General features: G+C 39.6%; 1 protein-coding gene across 1 annotated transcript in view; it reads right to left on the bottom strand.

Annotated features, from left to right (window-relative positions):
* Positions 1-13,062, bottom strand: part of rapgef3 (Rap guanine nucleotide exchange factor (GEF) 3) — a 30,401-nt gene extending 17,339 nt beyond the window's left edge. The window contains exons 1-3 of the mRNA XM_077575851.1: positions 12,687-13,062; positions 6,819-6,863; positions 106-212 (exon numbers count right to left, since the gene is read on the bottom strand). Coding sequence (XP_077431977.1) covers positions 106-212; positions 6,819-6,863; positions 12,687-12,770 — 236 coding nt within the window. The 5' untranslated portion in view covers positions 12,771-13,062. The remainder of the gene's footprint in view (positions 1-105; positions 213-6,818; positions 6,864-12,686) is intronic.
* Between the last annotated feature and the right edge of the window lie 1,944 nt (positions 13,063-15,006).

The raw sequence follows: 15,006 nt of genomic DNA on the forward strand, positions 1-15,006 counted from the left end.
ATAAAAAGTCTAATAAATCAATAATTGACCATTAACTTGAAAGAAATCCGAAAAGGCCATTCCTAGTAGTCGTACATCATAAAATGGAAGCAACCTTTATGTTACCTGTGAGTTTTGAGGTGATACTTCCTATCTCGGATCAAGCCAGGGTTCCTCACGACCATCACGCTGTACACCGACCTTGCGGCCTTCACCACACGATCTGAGAGGAACTTAAACACACACAGGGGAGCGGTGTGTCATTAAACATACTACTATATTTATATCGGGCATAAATGTGACATTTGGTTGTTTTATGACGTGGAGAAATAGGCTGAGAAAAAGCTGTGACGCGCATGTTTTTGTGTACTCAACCTCAGCGCATACGCACTGTGTGAGCCCACATGATAACACAACCTCACAACCCTGTGTCTGGCACGGAGAGGCATCCCGACCACCCTCATTCGGTTCCCATTCAACTTGTCATTTAATTCCCCCTCACTCCACTTCTCATGCACGCAACCCGAGCAGGTCCAAAACCTGAAAAGACCTCGGATGGCCCAAGCCGTTATCCACTGGTGCAGAAAGTCTTACGTAACAAGAATGTGCGTCAACGTGACTGCCCTGTTTTTCATGCTTTACACTTGTTAACACAGCAACAAAATGAAGCGGTCATTTTGCTTCACGCTCCTTGCCTCGCTGCGCTCGGCCTTGTGATTCTACAAGTGCCTCAGACGGGTGTCTGCTTGTATTGCAGATTTTCCCATCAGGCGCTGCCTGCTGTTTGTCCAAGGTGGTACCAGTATCAAGAAAATCCTTGCGTAAAGCATGTGCATATTTTTAATGAAATTTACTAACCTGACTCTCCACCAGAGATGGCAAATCCAGGTCCTGAAAGTAAAAACCCTGCCACAGTTTGGCTTTAGCCCCTCGTGCTAGCTAGTTAGCTCTCTAGCTAGCACGAGGGGCTAAAGCCAAATTGCGGCAAGGTTTTTACTTTGTGGACCTGAATTTGCCACCTCTGCTCTCCACATCAATATTTTGACAGAAATCCTTGCTTGACAAACCTTACGAAAGAAGATGAAAAAAAAACAGTTTGTAAAAGGGCAAGCACTTATTTTTGTTTGCTTCCATAAACGCTATAGACACTTGGGTTGGATTTACACCGCAGGTCTAAGAGGCCGGATTCTAATATGAAGGTGTCCAATTCCATGTGTTTCATTCTATTTGCGCTGCCATGACATAACATGACATTAAATACTTGGGGTCAACAGTCCAGAGCAACGATGAGCGTGGTGAGGTGGTAAAAACCCCCGGATCCAAGCATGTTGGAACGGGTGGAGTAAAGTGTCAGGGGTGTTATGTGATAGAGGGGTCTCTGCTAGGATGAAAGGGAAAGTTTCTAAAACAGTGGAAAAAGGAAGAAGAGTGGCGGAAATTAAGAGGTTTCTTTCAGAGTCACCGGGATGGATAAGATTAGAAATGAGGTCATCAGAGTGACAACTAAGGTAAGATGTATCATGTTTTAGGAAAATAGTTAGAGAGACAAGGATAATAAGTATGGAGCTGCTGTATTGAGGGAAGACATGAGGTCAGTTGGGGTTAGAGAAGAGGATGCAGAAGATAAACTTCGATGGAAAAGGATAACACGCTGTGGCGACCCTTAAAGAAGACACATTGAGAGCAAAGTACACACACTTGGTGCACGCATATTAGCGGTTTTGATTATTTCAATAATAATGCAATCGCAGGGACATGTAGGTTTTAGAATAGGCAACTTTTCATGGGAAGGAGGGGATTGGCACGGATTTATTACCCATCATCTCACGGCATGGGGGATCGCCTGACTTCCTGATCCCACAGGAGACGGAGGTACAACCCAGAACTGCTGTCTCTCGACTAGTTTTTGTACTTCCTATTAGTTTAGAGCAGTGGTCCCCAACCACCTGGCCGCGGACCTGTACCGGGCCGTGGGCACCTTTGGACCGGGCCGCGTCGGGCCGCACAGTTGAAAGAATAAAAAAAACTTACTGTACTTCCGGTTAATTGATTAGCCGAGGCTTAAAAATATTTTATTTTGAAAAGTGACCAGATTCTCTCTGTTTACGACGGACTCTTGACACATGTCAAGATGCTAATGATCTCAGTCGCGTTTTGTTAACCCTTGTTATGGTAGTGGACTTGCGTTTGTTGTCGTAGCCTTTTATTAATCAGCCGACAAACAGCCAAGCAAACCCCCCAACCCCAACCCACTGGGTTGCCGGTCCGCCAAAGTTGTGGACATATATGAACCGGTCCGTGGTGAAAAAAAGGTTGGGGTCCACTGGTTTAGAGTATTGGAAATTCATTTTGATGCATCACCTGTAAATATTACAAAAAGAGCCAGGGTGTAGAAACTCCAGTATGGGTATTTTCCCCCCTGGGAGGCCTCGTCTAGGAATTGTCATTGTGAACCACGAGGTTAAATCCAGCCATAGAGTCATCAATAAACATAGCATTGGTGTTTTTGTAAACAGTCCTCTAGAAACCTGACACACATTTTCTTAACTCATTCAAGGCTATAGACGTCAAAAATTCATTTTAACTATTTCTATTAGTTTAATATTTTTCCCACTTTTGTTAACAAGAGTATGAAAACCTAGAATTTTTGTATTGTATTAGAACAGATATAAAATTTGTGATTTGTGAGTTAACTAGTGAAGTCATGCGATTAATTCCGATTAAAAATGGTAATCGCCTGACGGCCCTAGTTTTTAATAATCTTTTCTTTTCTTTTTTTAAAAAAGATTATTAAAAAATTTAAAAAGATAATTACAATTACTTAATTAAAAATGTTTTTAAAGAAAAGATTATTAAAAATTAGTGGTGTCAGGGGATTACATTTTTTAAACGTAATTAATTGCATGACTTTACTAGTTAACTCACGATTAATCACAAATTTTATATATTTTCCAAATGTAAAAAATCTAGGTTTTCAAACTCTTGTTAACAAAAAAAAAATTAACTAATAGAAATAGTTCAAATGAATTAATGACGTCTATAGTCGTCAATGGCAGTGAATGAGTTAAGTAGTGCAGCCAATTTAGAGTATTCAGTGAAACTATTATACAGTATGTTTTTGTAAACAGTAAAGTCTTGTAAATGAACATGATGGACAGGTTTTTGTTAACACCAACAACTCTATTGACTCGCCTGTCACCTGAATATTTTCATAACACCAAAAGCAATTCTAAAGTCTTCATACACTCTGATATGCAGGTTTTCGTTAACACAAGCCAAACTTTTGTTTTCTATTGCTCAATTTTTTTTTCATAAAATTGAAGATAATTTAAAGTGTTGAATATAATTTTTGGGGCAAAGAAAAAAAGGAAACTTGAAATAACTGCAACGCAGACATTTTTGTGCATGCTAATTCCTAACAGTTGGTGTTGTCTCCCAATCAGAAAGTTGTGGGTTTGCTCCTGAACCCTATGACCAAATTGAGGTGTCCTTGATACCCCTCCCTGATGCTCTATCAACAGCTAGTAAATTAGGAGACAGCCTTAAAGTGCCTTGAAGATAGAAAAGAGCTGTAGAAAATGAAAGCACATTTGCCATCCTGGTCCAAGAGTGTGAGCCTCACAATGTATAAGTAGAAAGAGAATAGCAGGCAACCTTGTTTGACCAAAAAATTAAACTGCGATTGGACCAGGGATGGTGACGTACTGTAAATCCGTTCCACACACTTCAACCAGCCTGTTCCCAGAGCTGCCGTCCCCCAACTAAATCCACCCTAGGTGCTGTCCTTCCCAACTGCAATGATGAATGAGCACAAGGTACATTTTAAGAGTTTCCCAGGGGCCCATTTCCCTTTTTGACCCCCACTGGGACATTCTCAGGCAGCAACTTGTATTTATTTTTTCCAAGCGGCAACATTTCCATGACCTAAGCAGGCTATTACAAAAACACATGAAAAGTCATATTTGCTTTTGAAAGGGACATTGACTGTCACACTGAATCACGAGCAAAGATAATAAAGTGAAATCCGTATCTGTGAGGAATCATCTGATAATTGTCCATCACTTTTCTGTACTGCTCATCATATTCAGAATCACAGTCTAGTTGGAGACGATCCCAGCTGACTAGTGGAGAGCGCAGGGATATTACACCTCGGGCCGAGTCAATCACAGAGTTAGCGACAGACAAGCATTCACACTCACATTCACACTGTCACTGAGTGGGATCTGAGCCCGTGTCGCCTGCTCACGTGACCCAAGTCATTGTTATCTTGGGTGTCTTTTAATTTTTTTAATAAGGTAATATTTACATATTTTTTGTAATGTGAGAATGTTTGACTGTTTTTGAGCTGCTGTTTTGATACCCGTGTTGAACAGCATTGAGCAACAAACTGATGCAGCCCGGAAGGTCTGATGTAGCTCGAAACAGTACATTGTTCTTAGACTACAGCCAGTTGAGACGCCATTTTATCTCAATCAAATTCAGGTTTATAATCTTCACCAATACGGACAATTGTCAATTTGTGAATCAAATCAACCAGCATTACCAAGCTTCACGCAACTAACCACGTTTTAGTGTGATGAAATAAGTCAACCGGAAAGCACCTCCTGATGAATAGCATATTGACAATTAGCATTTTAGAGGACTACAGTACATATGCAGACTCTAGCCAACAAGTCAAACGATTTCTGAACCATCCTGATTTGCTACTCCAACACTGCATTACCTTAACTGGTTTGTCATGTCAACACTACCGTGCAGTGAGACGTTCATTATCGCACATGCTTGAAAGTCTTTCATAGCCAGTTTGCAATTGTCTCCACTTCGGCACCAGCATGTTGCCTTTGTGCATTCCTTGGGTCATTAGTATTGTAGGGTAGAATGACTCCGCCCACCATGTCAACACTGTGTGATTTGACGGGGAGATTTGAAGGCATTGTGACCTTTGCAAACAGGAAAGGTGCACTTTTCCAAGAAGCTGCTTTCAACGGTGTGTCAGACTGTTGAAATGATGCTTCAACATAATGCAACCGTAACCCTTTTTAGATGGTGGGGAGCTCAAATCTCCTGCTCTCTGCGTTGTTGTGTAATTAATGACAGGAAACGTGACTTGTGTCGACTTGTCGTTTACTTCCTAAACAAACATGATGTGTACTCGTCAATCCACAAAGCCTAATCGGCAGTTTCACCACACTAAGAAATAGATTAGTAATTGGCATTATTGGCTTAGTAGCAAATGCACAGTGCTACCAACTCACCTTGGCAACGACACGGTTGAACTGGCGGCCCTACGGCACTCCCAGCTTTTTATACCCGCCACATGCAAACATCTTGACAAGTGGAAATTACTCTAATACCAAAATAACACCGTTACACAACTATAGGAACGTGTATGATCACACCATATGGTCTTCATCTACTGCCATCATAAGTCAACATTTTTGTAATCACTTTGTTACAGCCATGCAATTATGTAATACATTAATAGAAGATAGGAAATTCAGTTCCAATATGTGGATTCATGGCTTGAAATATATATGTTTTTTCTTTGCGGAGCATTTTTGCAAATCAATGACTTCATTTGAGGAGCAACTTTCTAATTTTGTGGATATTTTTTTTGCAGGATAATCCCAGGGACCTAAAAAACATGATCTTAATAAAACTATAAATATATGACAATAAAACAAATGAATAATAATAATGAAAAAAGTTTTTATTTAAAAAAAAGTTCTTGTCTTGAAGTAAAGCTGTTAATTGATTTTATAAATTAAAAAAAGACCTCAAAAATCAAAAGCAAAACCCAGGACTCTGTTGTGAAAGCAAATAATAACACACACATTTTAACTTTACAGGCCATTCCTCGTGGCCGACATACACCATAACGGAAGTTAATATTAATTTCCGGTTCCGGCTCTGTTTAACGCAACTCATCTTTACGTCAAAATCATATGAGTATGATTTTCTCTCCAGAATCCAGATAGAGAGAGAGAGAGAGAGAGAGAGAGAGAGAAAGACAGAGCAAAAGAGAGCGCGTGCACACGCGTGCACGCCCGTGCGAGTGAGACCGTTGCTACATGTCAGGGAGGTGGGAACGAACGAACTGACTAGTCGTGTCCTCCACACGCGGGCAGTTTAAAAAAAGCTTCACGGACGGGAGGAGGAAATGGCGACCGGTATACACTGGAACTTACTCGGAGCGAAAGTTTGAGTTGAAAGTCCAGCGGCATGCTACGCGTTGTAGCTTGTTGCTTGCTAGCCCGCTAGCCTACAACCATAATGTGAATTACACCTTACAAACAAATCTTCCTCCCACCAATTCACTACTTAAACATCATAAACAACATATACACGGTTAAACTTATGACTGGGATAAAAGTTCATTTTGCAGTTGATGTCACACATCGTCATCCTCATTGGATGACTGTGTCTATCTATTTATCTATCTATTTACCTATCTATCTATCTATCTATATGGTGTGGTTGCTTTCAGTGACTGTTCGAAAACAGCATATGGCCTTCAATCAATCAATCAATCAATCAATCAATCGCCTACATGTTTTTTAATTACACAAGGATTTTTGCTATCTGTAGGCTGCCCGAGTCCCTATCACCCACAAATAGCAGGGGCACATTGTATAGAATATATATTGTGGTGATATTTATTTTTATTTTGTCTTCATAAGCATACTCAATTTGGAGTAATCCAAAAGTAATCCAGTTACATTCCTTTAATATTATGGTACTTGGATTACGCTACTAACTCCATTTTTTTAGCAGGTAACTTGTAACTGTAATGGATTACATTTTAAAAGTAACCCTCCCAACCCTGTTCATTTACACACCTGTTTCATCGTGTCCTTTGAGTCCAGCGTCTCTGGAAGCGGAGTCTAGAAGAGAGGGAAATTATCACTGATGAGCGATGTTTGCATATCTAAATAACAAGCTTAAGGGAAGCAGGAAGAAAATCATTCAACTTGGAAATCTGCACTGGACTGATGACGTGTTTCACGTCAAGTACACATCAACACCAGACTGATTGATGAGTCACTCTTTGTCATATCTTATATGCACCTGTTAAAAAGTCACCTCTCCTGAATACACACGTTAGTATTTCCTTATGAGTCGTGCCAAGGTCTCATGACAGTATGGACGGCCGACTAATGTTCCTCATTGTTTGCGCTTGGAAAACATTGAACTTGTTAGCTTCTTAGTCTGACGATGTGGTGAAAAGACATAATGCTCACTTTCATTTAATGGCGCCATAAACCACATACAGTATAGGACATTGTCTTCTTAGGTATGACCTAGATCAAATGGTGCGTGAGGAATATGCAGCCAGGAAATGTGGAAAAACCGGCTTGACCCAGTGGACACAGTCACAATCGGGAGAATGGGGAATTTTAAGTATTTTGTCCCGCATACTGTACACAGGAATTGGCCGCAGGAAGGAAACTTAGTCGTAATAATGATGTCATACAAGAAGCCGCTGGCCAAAACCTCCCAAGTCATAATTTGGTGAATTTTCTTTTTCTTTCTTTTTTTAAAAAACAAAACAAATCTATACTATTGGTCAGTCCACATGTGTGCGTGTTATTTTTACACATTATTGACCGATCATAAGTGCTGAAATTGGAGTGTTGTCTCTGATGATGGAATGTTAATGCTGGTGGGGTGGGGGTGGGGGGCTCACTTTGTGGTGCCTTCACCCTGATCTTAAAAAAACAAAACAAAAAAAGTCAATACAACATTGTTGTAATTTTACAGTCAATCACACACCCCATCATCAATGAAATTGTCTATTGTGCTTACACATAGCACATGGCATGCATGTCTGATCTCAATCATTCCGCATAATCTCTAATGTACAGCTCCAGCAAGTATCCAAAAGCTATTAAAAGTATCTTTGTGACAAACTTGAGTAGCAATGGAAAAACTGCTGCTTTTAAAAAACTCGCGCAAGGAAGCAGACTACCAACAAACTCATTAAAACATCCATCAGCAACCAAATCTGATTGGTCACTCTCACTCTTTCATTCATATTCATATGCACAGAACATCTCCTTCCTTCACATTTCTTCAACCGAAATACAACAAAATATTTTGAAGAATGAGGTTTTTAAGGGTAACATGTTCCTGCCTTCTATTGGTAGATCGATAAAGAAAATTTAACAAATTAATTGCAAATATCGCTACTTACATTTTGAGCACTCTGGATCAAAAATATTTATTTTGGTATCCCATCCCTAATTTTCAGCCACTACCCGCCGCAAATAGTGGTGGTCCACTGTAAGTCCGAATTTAGAGTTGAATGCTTCCAATTTAGTACCATGTTTTGCCGTCTAATGAAATTAATGTAGCGTAATAAAGAGGAAGAATTTGTAGAGAAGCTTCCCAATTGAACTCTAGTAAGTTGTTCCCACAGAGCAGAGAAAATAGAGAGTCCTGCAGGTTTTGGATGTTTCCATTCTCCAACACACCTGATTCAAATGATCTGCTCATCAGCAAGCTCTGCATAAGCCCGAAAATGATCCTGTTCATTGGAATCAGCTGCGTTGGAGCAGTGAATTGTCTAAAACCTTCAGGACTCCAGCCCTTGAGGACCAAGTTTGCCCACCCCTTCAATGTACCATTTGGAATGTCCCAAAAATGAAGAAAGCCACTGGTATTGTAGGTTACATACGATAAATAAAAAAAAATCGGAAACAAATGTAGTTTTATGGACTCATGAGGCAAGAATTAATTAGCCTTTACTGTATTACAGAAAGGGTCAAATTTAGAGAAAATAAGGATTTATTTGTGCAAAAACGATCAAAACTCTTGAATGGATCTGGTGAATGACGAGAGCACGGCGTCGGGGAGGGTGACTCTTCTGATCGCATGTTGTTTCTTTAGGAACGCTACGAGGTTAACCTTGCTTTTGCCAGCCGCCATTTATTAGTTAATGTGTTGTGACGTAAATAACAATGGCAGCGTACGTCCAAATAAAGTTTCTACAAAATGTATTAAACTGGAAATGATTTTTGAAAAATGAATCTCATAGTTGTGTTAGTCAACCAAATAAATAATGTAAAGCAAACTTGTCATTAATTATAGTCGCGGTTCCTTTAAACTCATTCACTGCCATTGACGGCTATAGACGTCAAAAATTCATTTGAACTATTTCTATTAGTTTAACATTTTTTTACACTTTTGTTAACAAGAGTGTGAAAACCTAGATTTTTTTTATTGTACATTTAGAACAGATATAACATTTGTGATGAATCGTGAGTGAAGTCATGCGATTAATTACAATAAAAAAAAAAAGTAATTGCCTGACGCCCCTAATTTTTAATGATCCTTTTTTCTTTTAAATCGCGTCAGGCGATTAAAAATTTCAATTGTAATTGATCACACGACTTCAATAATTAACTCACGATTAATCGCAAATTTTATATCTGTTCTACATGTACAATAAAAAAAAGTTTTTTTTAGATTTTCATACTCTTATTAACAAAAGTGGAAAAAGTGGAAAATTAATAGAAATATTTAAAATGAATTTTTGACGTCTATAGCCGTCAATGGCAGTGAATGAGTTAATAATGTCACATGAAACAAACTACTTTTACGAGCTCATTCTGCACTGACTGGACTGTTCATCAATGTGACTTTTACAACTTGTGTTTTATGTCTTTTTCACAGTTTTTTTTATTCGTCACATCACATGTCGCTTTCTCAGGCCGGACTTTTGCCCCGTTGGGCAACTCGGGACGACTTCCTCCGAATTTTCTTGTGTAATTTATTATGTAAGATAACTTGGAGACACAACATCCGTCTATTCAGATCAGCACTGTTTGTAGCAAATTGTTACATAAAAAGTGTTACTAAAGGGAGAAAAGGAGATTGCTAGACGTAAATATTACATTTGTATTCAAAGTCTAAAAGTACAAGTTGGACAACTGAATGCTGGGTTGTCATGTGACCAGGAAATGACAATCTTCCTTCTGTACACACTTCTACAGGCTCTTTCAAGAAAGGGAGTTGTTGTGAAGGTAAACAATATACAATACTCTATTTATAACAGGAATTTAATCAAATACTCTGCTGCTTTGTTTGCCTCCCTGTATACACCCAAAGTGCTACGCAAATCTGTTTCCAGAAATATCTCTAGTTTCATGAATATGTTAGTGAAAAGTGTGCACTCTTATAAAACATGTTGTGCATTCTCTGCCAACAATAACAAATTGAAGACATGGATCGTCTTCTAATCCAATGGAATGTTATCAGCTAAAATCTAAACTGCTGCAACTAACAATTATTTTAAAAATCGATTGAGCTGGCAATTATATTATTAATCGATTAATCAGATAAAAAAAAAAAATCATCTCTTTATTGCAGGTCCCATGTCACTTTTTTTTTTAAATATAGTCTTTGACCTTGTATCAGGGTAGCAAGATAATTTAGATTGGAAATGACCACGATGCCATTTTGACTGGCATGTAATGCCCAGCTCAGACTAGTTAACTCGACGTGGTAATAAATCGGCTCTGATGTGGGCACACTACAAGTCTCACGGACCAGATCCCGCCCCATCATTGCGTGCTGCCGCAAAGTGCACAGATCGTCGGGGTGGCAGGACAAAAAAGAAAAGAGTTCAAGGAAACATGTGTAGGCATGCAGGCAAGAACACGCTGGTCAATCTATTGGTCAAGATCTAGGAACAGATAGTCGGGCCACGAAGGACAGTCACACAAAGAGAAAAATATATACATTCTGCCATGCCAACTTTTTTCATGGTTGTGAACTTGTGAAGCATCCTAGACACCAGGTCGGCAGTCTAGGTTAGGTCTCAGTCACACTATACGAGGTCATGAATTTTCTGGTTTCACAACTCATAACTCAAAGCAATCAGCAACTCAAGCAATCAGCCACAACAGTGACCGTCTGTTGGCTGTGTGGGCCGTCGGTGGAATTGTGGCTGGCCAATCTCAGTGCAACGACTTTGTCCTCCAAGTAGAACATGATTTCTGTTTATTTTCCCTCACACAAGTCCACCTCTATGCATTATTTTTGTCCTTTTACCCCAAGAGACCAGCCTCCAATTTAGAGAGAGCAGCCAATTAATCAATTTACAATAAATATAGAGAGCAAACAACCAATCAACATCAATGGCAAAGCTAGATGGTAGCCAAGGGTGGTCAGAAATCGGGCTGGACCGATTATTTGTCCAGATGACCTCACGGCCTCCAAGACAGCACTCTGAGATGGACCAACCATGGTGTGTGTTATATGTGGCTGTCACAGGAAAACCTGCAAATGTATTTACCATTCTGGTTCCAAAATGAGAGTTTCTTCAAACAAAAAAGTGAAGCAGTTTCTTCCTCAACTCAAGTTGGCAGTTGATGCAAAGTTTTAGTTTTGCACAAGATACAAGTGTATTGTCACTAGGGGTGTGCCAAAAAATCAATTCTCATAAGAATCGCAATTCTCATTTAGTACGATTCAGAATCGATTTTAAATGCCCCAAAATCGATTTTAATTAAATTATTTGATACTGTCTTCCCTTTGTTTGTGTGTGCCTTTATTGGGAGCGCTGTTCATGTTGTACCCGATTTGGCCACTTAGGGGCAGTGTGGTTCCACACGGTCTGCTAAACTGTTAAGTTGTAGCCACATTAGAGAGTAGAAGGAAAAAGTCACGATCAAGTTATTCCAATAAAAGTTGTTTTTCTTCAGCGTGGAGCCGTTCTTTTGAGTGATAAAAGTGCCGCGAGTAGCGCGATAATTAGCATTAGTGAGTCAGACTGGAGTAGATCATTACAATTCCTTGAACATCTATAAATTGAAGCAAAAATCATTGTCAATCAAATTATTTAGAATAAAAAAATCTTTCTTAATCGAAAATCGATTCTGAATCGAATTGCACACCCAAAAATCGGAATCGAATGGAATCGTGAGACATTCAAAGATTCCCACCCCTAATTGTCACCATTCAGTCATTTTTCATAAATTGAGTGGGCGACTTGCAACCACAACGTGGGTAGGTAAATACATCATCATAACACCAAATTCAAATCCGCTCATTTTGTGAGCCTTTGTCTTTAAAAAGGCAATTGCAAATAACATGCAAAAATGTCCAATTTAAAAACTGTCACTGACTTTTTTTTTGTCATGTTAAACATAAAACAGGTGAAAATGACAGATGGCTAGCAGGGACCTTTAAATAAGGCATTATTTCAAATTGTCTGTGCAGAATAAACCTCCCACCAACAATAACAATGATTGATAATGAATGAGTCATTTGTTTAGCCCTTACGTGTCAGAAAAAAAGGCAATCAATGTTAATCATTGTAAAGTACAAACTATTTTAATGGAGGACAATACAGTCAATCTGAGATTATTTACTGTTGTGAGGCTGAAATTCCAATAATGGGGACAATTAAGTTTAAAAGTGTTTCTAAACGATGAACTGATTATTAATGAAGTTGATTGTTGATTAATAGATTTGTCATGCAATAAGTTACATTTAAGTGCATCATCAAAACTCGCAGGAAAAATGATCTAGGACCAGGTTAAAGTTAAAGAATGTTATTTTTGTATCAAAGATGAATACACCGTAATATCGATTAAAGGACAGTTTATGTGATGACTTGCATACAGCTGACACTTAAATTCGCGTGCAGTGAAGAACAATGCGTCCATTCAAGTGCAGGAGATGTGGATGTAAGTACATACCCAGCTGATACCGCGTATAGTTGGCGTGTCCACCGAGCCCCGGTCCGGGAACACTTGATAATTGTAACTCCTGAACAGATGCATCTTCCGCAGTCGACCAGGAGGATATCGGGGAAGTGCGTACAGGGCGCATACACCCTCATCGGGTCGTCATTCAGACTCAACGGAACCATGGTACATTGGTACCGCTCCCGGACTTTATATACTCCTGCATCCCGAAGTCGGACTCGACTCTGCTGTGCTTTGGCGAGGTCGTCGTGCTGCGTCACTTTTGAGACAATCCTGCACAGGAGTGGCATGCACGCGCGCTCACGGGAGTGCACGCTTTGGCACACACACGTGACCTCCACTGCTCTACCTCACTTACGTTTTCATGATTCAAGCAGCGTGACGGTTGGCGTTTATTTTGTTGACATCAACAGGTATCACGTGATGAATGACAGGATGGTCCTAGTATCACGTGACGAATGACAGGATGTGAAACGTTACGATGGTAGTAACGTTACAACTAAGACAGCCATGATACTACAAGAAAAATATGTCAGATTGTACTATTATGACAAGAATAATATCATTGAAAGAAAAAGGTAGATTTGCCAGTGATATGGAATGGGTGGCCCGCGGGCCAGTTGGGGCCTATGCCCACACTCTAGTGGCCTCTGATCAATTAAAAAAATTAATAAAAAATTAAATAAGACTGAGGGATTGTGGTGATGATTATTTATAGGTTTCTTCTATTACAGTACCCCACTGCATATGCTCACGGTTACCTGTGGATTCACCAATTGGCAGATTAAAAGACAAAAAAAAGTGTGAGTGTGTTTCCATAGCGGAATTATACGAGGGTTTTTGCTATTTGCAGGACGGCATATATTTTTTCTTTTTATTTATTTAAAATATTGTCTATAGCTAAAATGTGATTTTTGTCATCTGGTTAGGATGTGTGTGCACCCCCCACCCCCACCCCAACCCCCGGAACACCCCCCCAAACCAACCCTCGGTGCTGATGAGTCAGATTCAAGTGATTTTGAAGCTTAAGTATCCTTGCCAGCAAGCTGAATTCTCACGGTATTTGTGAGTTCAAACTCAGGAAAATACATCTTCGCTGATACGTTTGCAACCTACCTTTTTTTTGCCGTTTTTTTAGAGTGGGACAAAACAGGCCGATGGCGGGGTGGGGGGAACAGACAAACCTAACAGACAAATGGACGCTGTTCTCGCAATATCACTCACCATTTCATTGTTGAATGTTGAACAGCGAGATGTGCTTCGTGCATTTTTATCTAGTAAAGATGTCCGTGCTTTTCTTCCGTTGCCATAATTGGTCAAAACAAACCTGCACACGATGCCGCATGGTCCAATCAGCTCGAAGTATTGTACAGAATGTCCCTCCTTTCCGGAACGGATCTGCCGAGTGAGGTTCCAGATTGATAATGTGAAGAACTCCCTTGCGTGAATCACATTATCAATTTGGCTTGTGAGGTTAAAGCTGAAGCGATACATGTTTAGCTACTACACCCATAAAGACGATGACTGAAGGCTGCTTTTCATGAATATCCTCCAAGTGAGCCTCTGACAGTGTGGCGCCAATATTGGGTGCATGAAGACTGCGCACGCCGAATGCAAGCGAAATATGGCATTTATAGACAGCAGTCAACCCTTGTTCGTATCTGCAAATGTTCATAAGTCAGATGTTCGTAACTAGAGGACTACTTGTACTGATACCAGGCCTTATTTCAAGGTATCGGTACGATAGGTTATATGGTGAACAACTGAACTGTATGAAATTCTAATGAAAAAATTAATGAAGCAAAATTGCGAGAAGGCAAGTTTGCTGGAGGTCAAAATGAGTTTTGTGTACCAAAATAAAAAAACAATCACTATCATCGACTTTTATCATCACTATTAGCCTCATACGCTTTCAGGTTTGGAACTGGGAAAAACAAACTCAGATAAATCCGACTTCCAACCATCCTCAAATCCAGCATTAGTCTTTCTTTAAAATTATCTGTCAGTTTTTATTTTTTTTATTGTATGTATCGAAAATACTAGTGGTATTGGTAGTTGCTATCTGTGACTGCTCAAGAGTTGAGTACTCGTACTGCTATCGCTAAAAAAGAAAATGGTATTCTTGAACATCCCTAAAAATGTAATGATTAGATTGGCTTCACTTCTTAGAATAATTATTTGCTTTGTTTTTGGAAACCAAACACACGTGTACACAAACTTGCACAAGGGAGGAATTGTTATTTCAAGAAATGGAGTAAAAGAGAAAACCACACTTACCTAACTCTTTGAATTTACTATCTTTCCCGAGCCT

This window comes from Vanacampus margaritifer, chromosome 1 (assembly GCF_051991255.1).
Source record: "Vanacampus margaritifer isolate UIUO_Vmar chromosome 1, RoL_Vmar_1.0, whole genome shotgun sequence".
Classification (NCBI taxonomy): Eukaryota; Metazoa; Chordata; class Actinopteri; order Syngnathiformes; family Syngnathidae; genus Vanacampus; species Vanacampus margaritifer.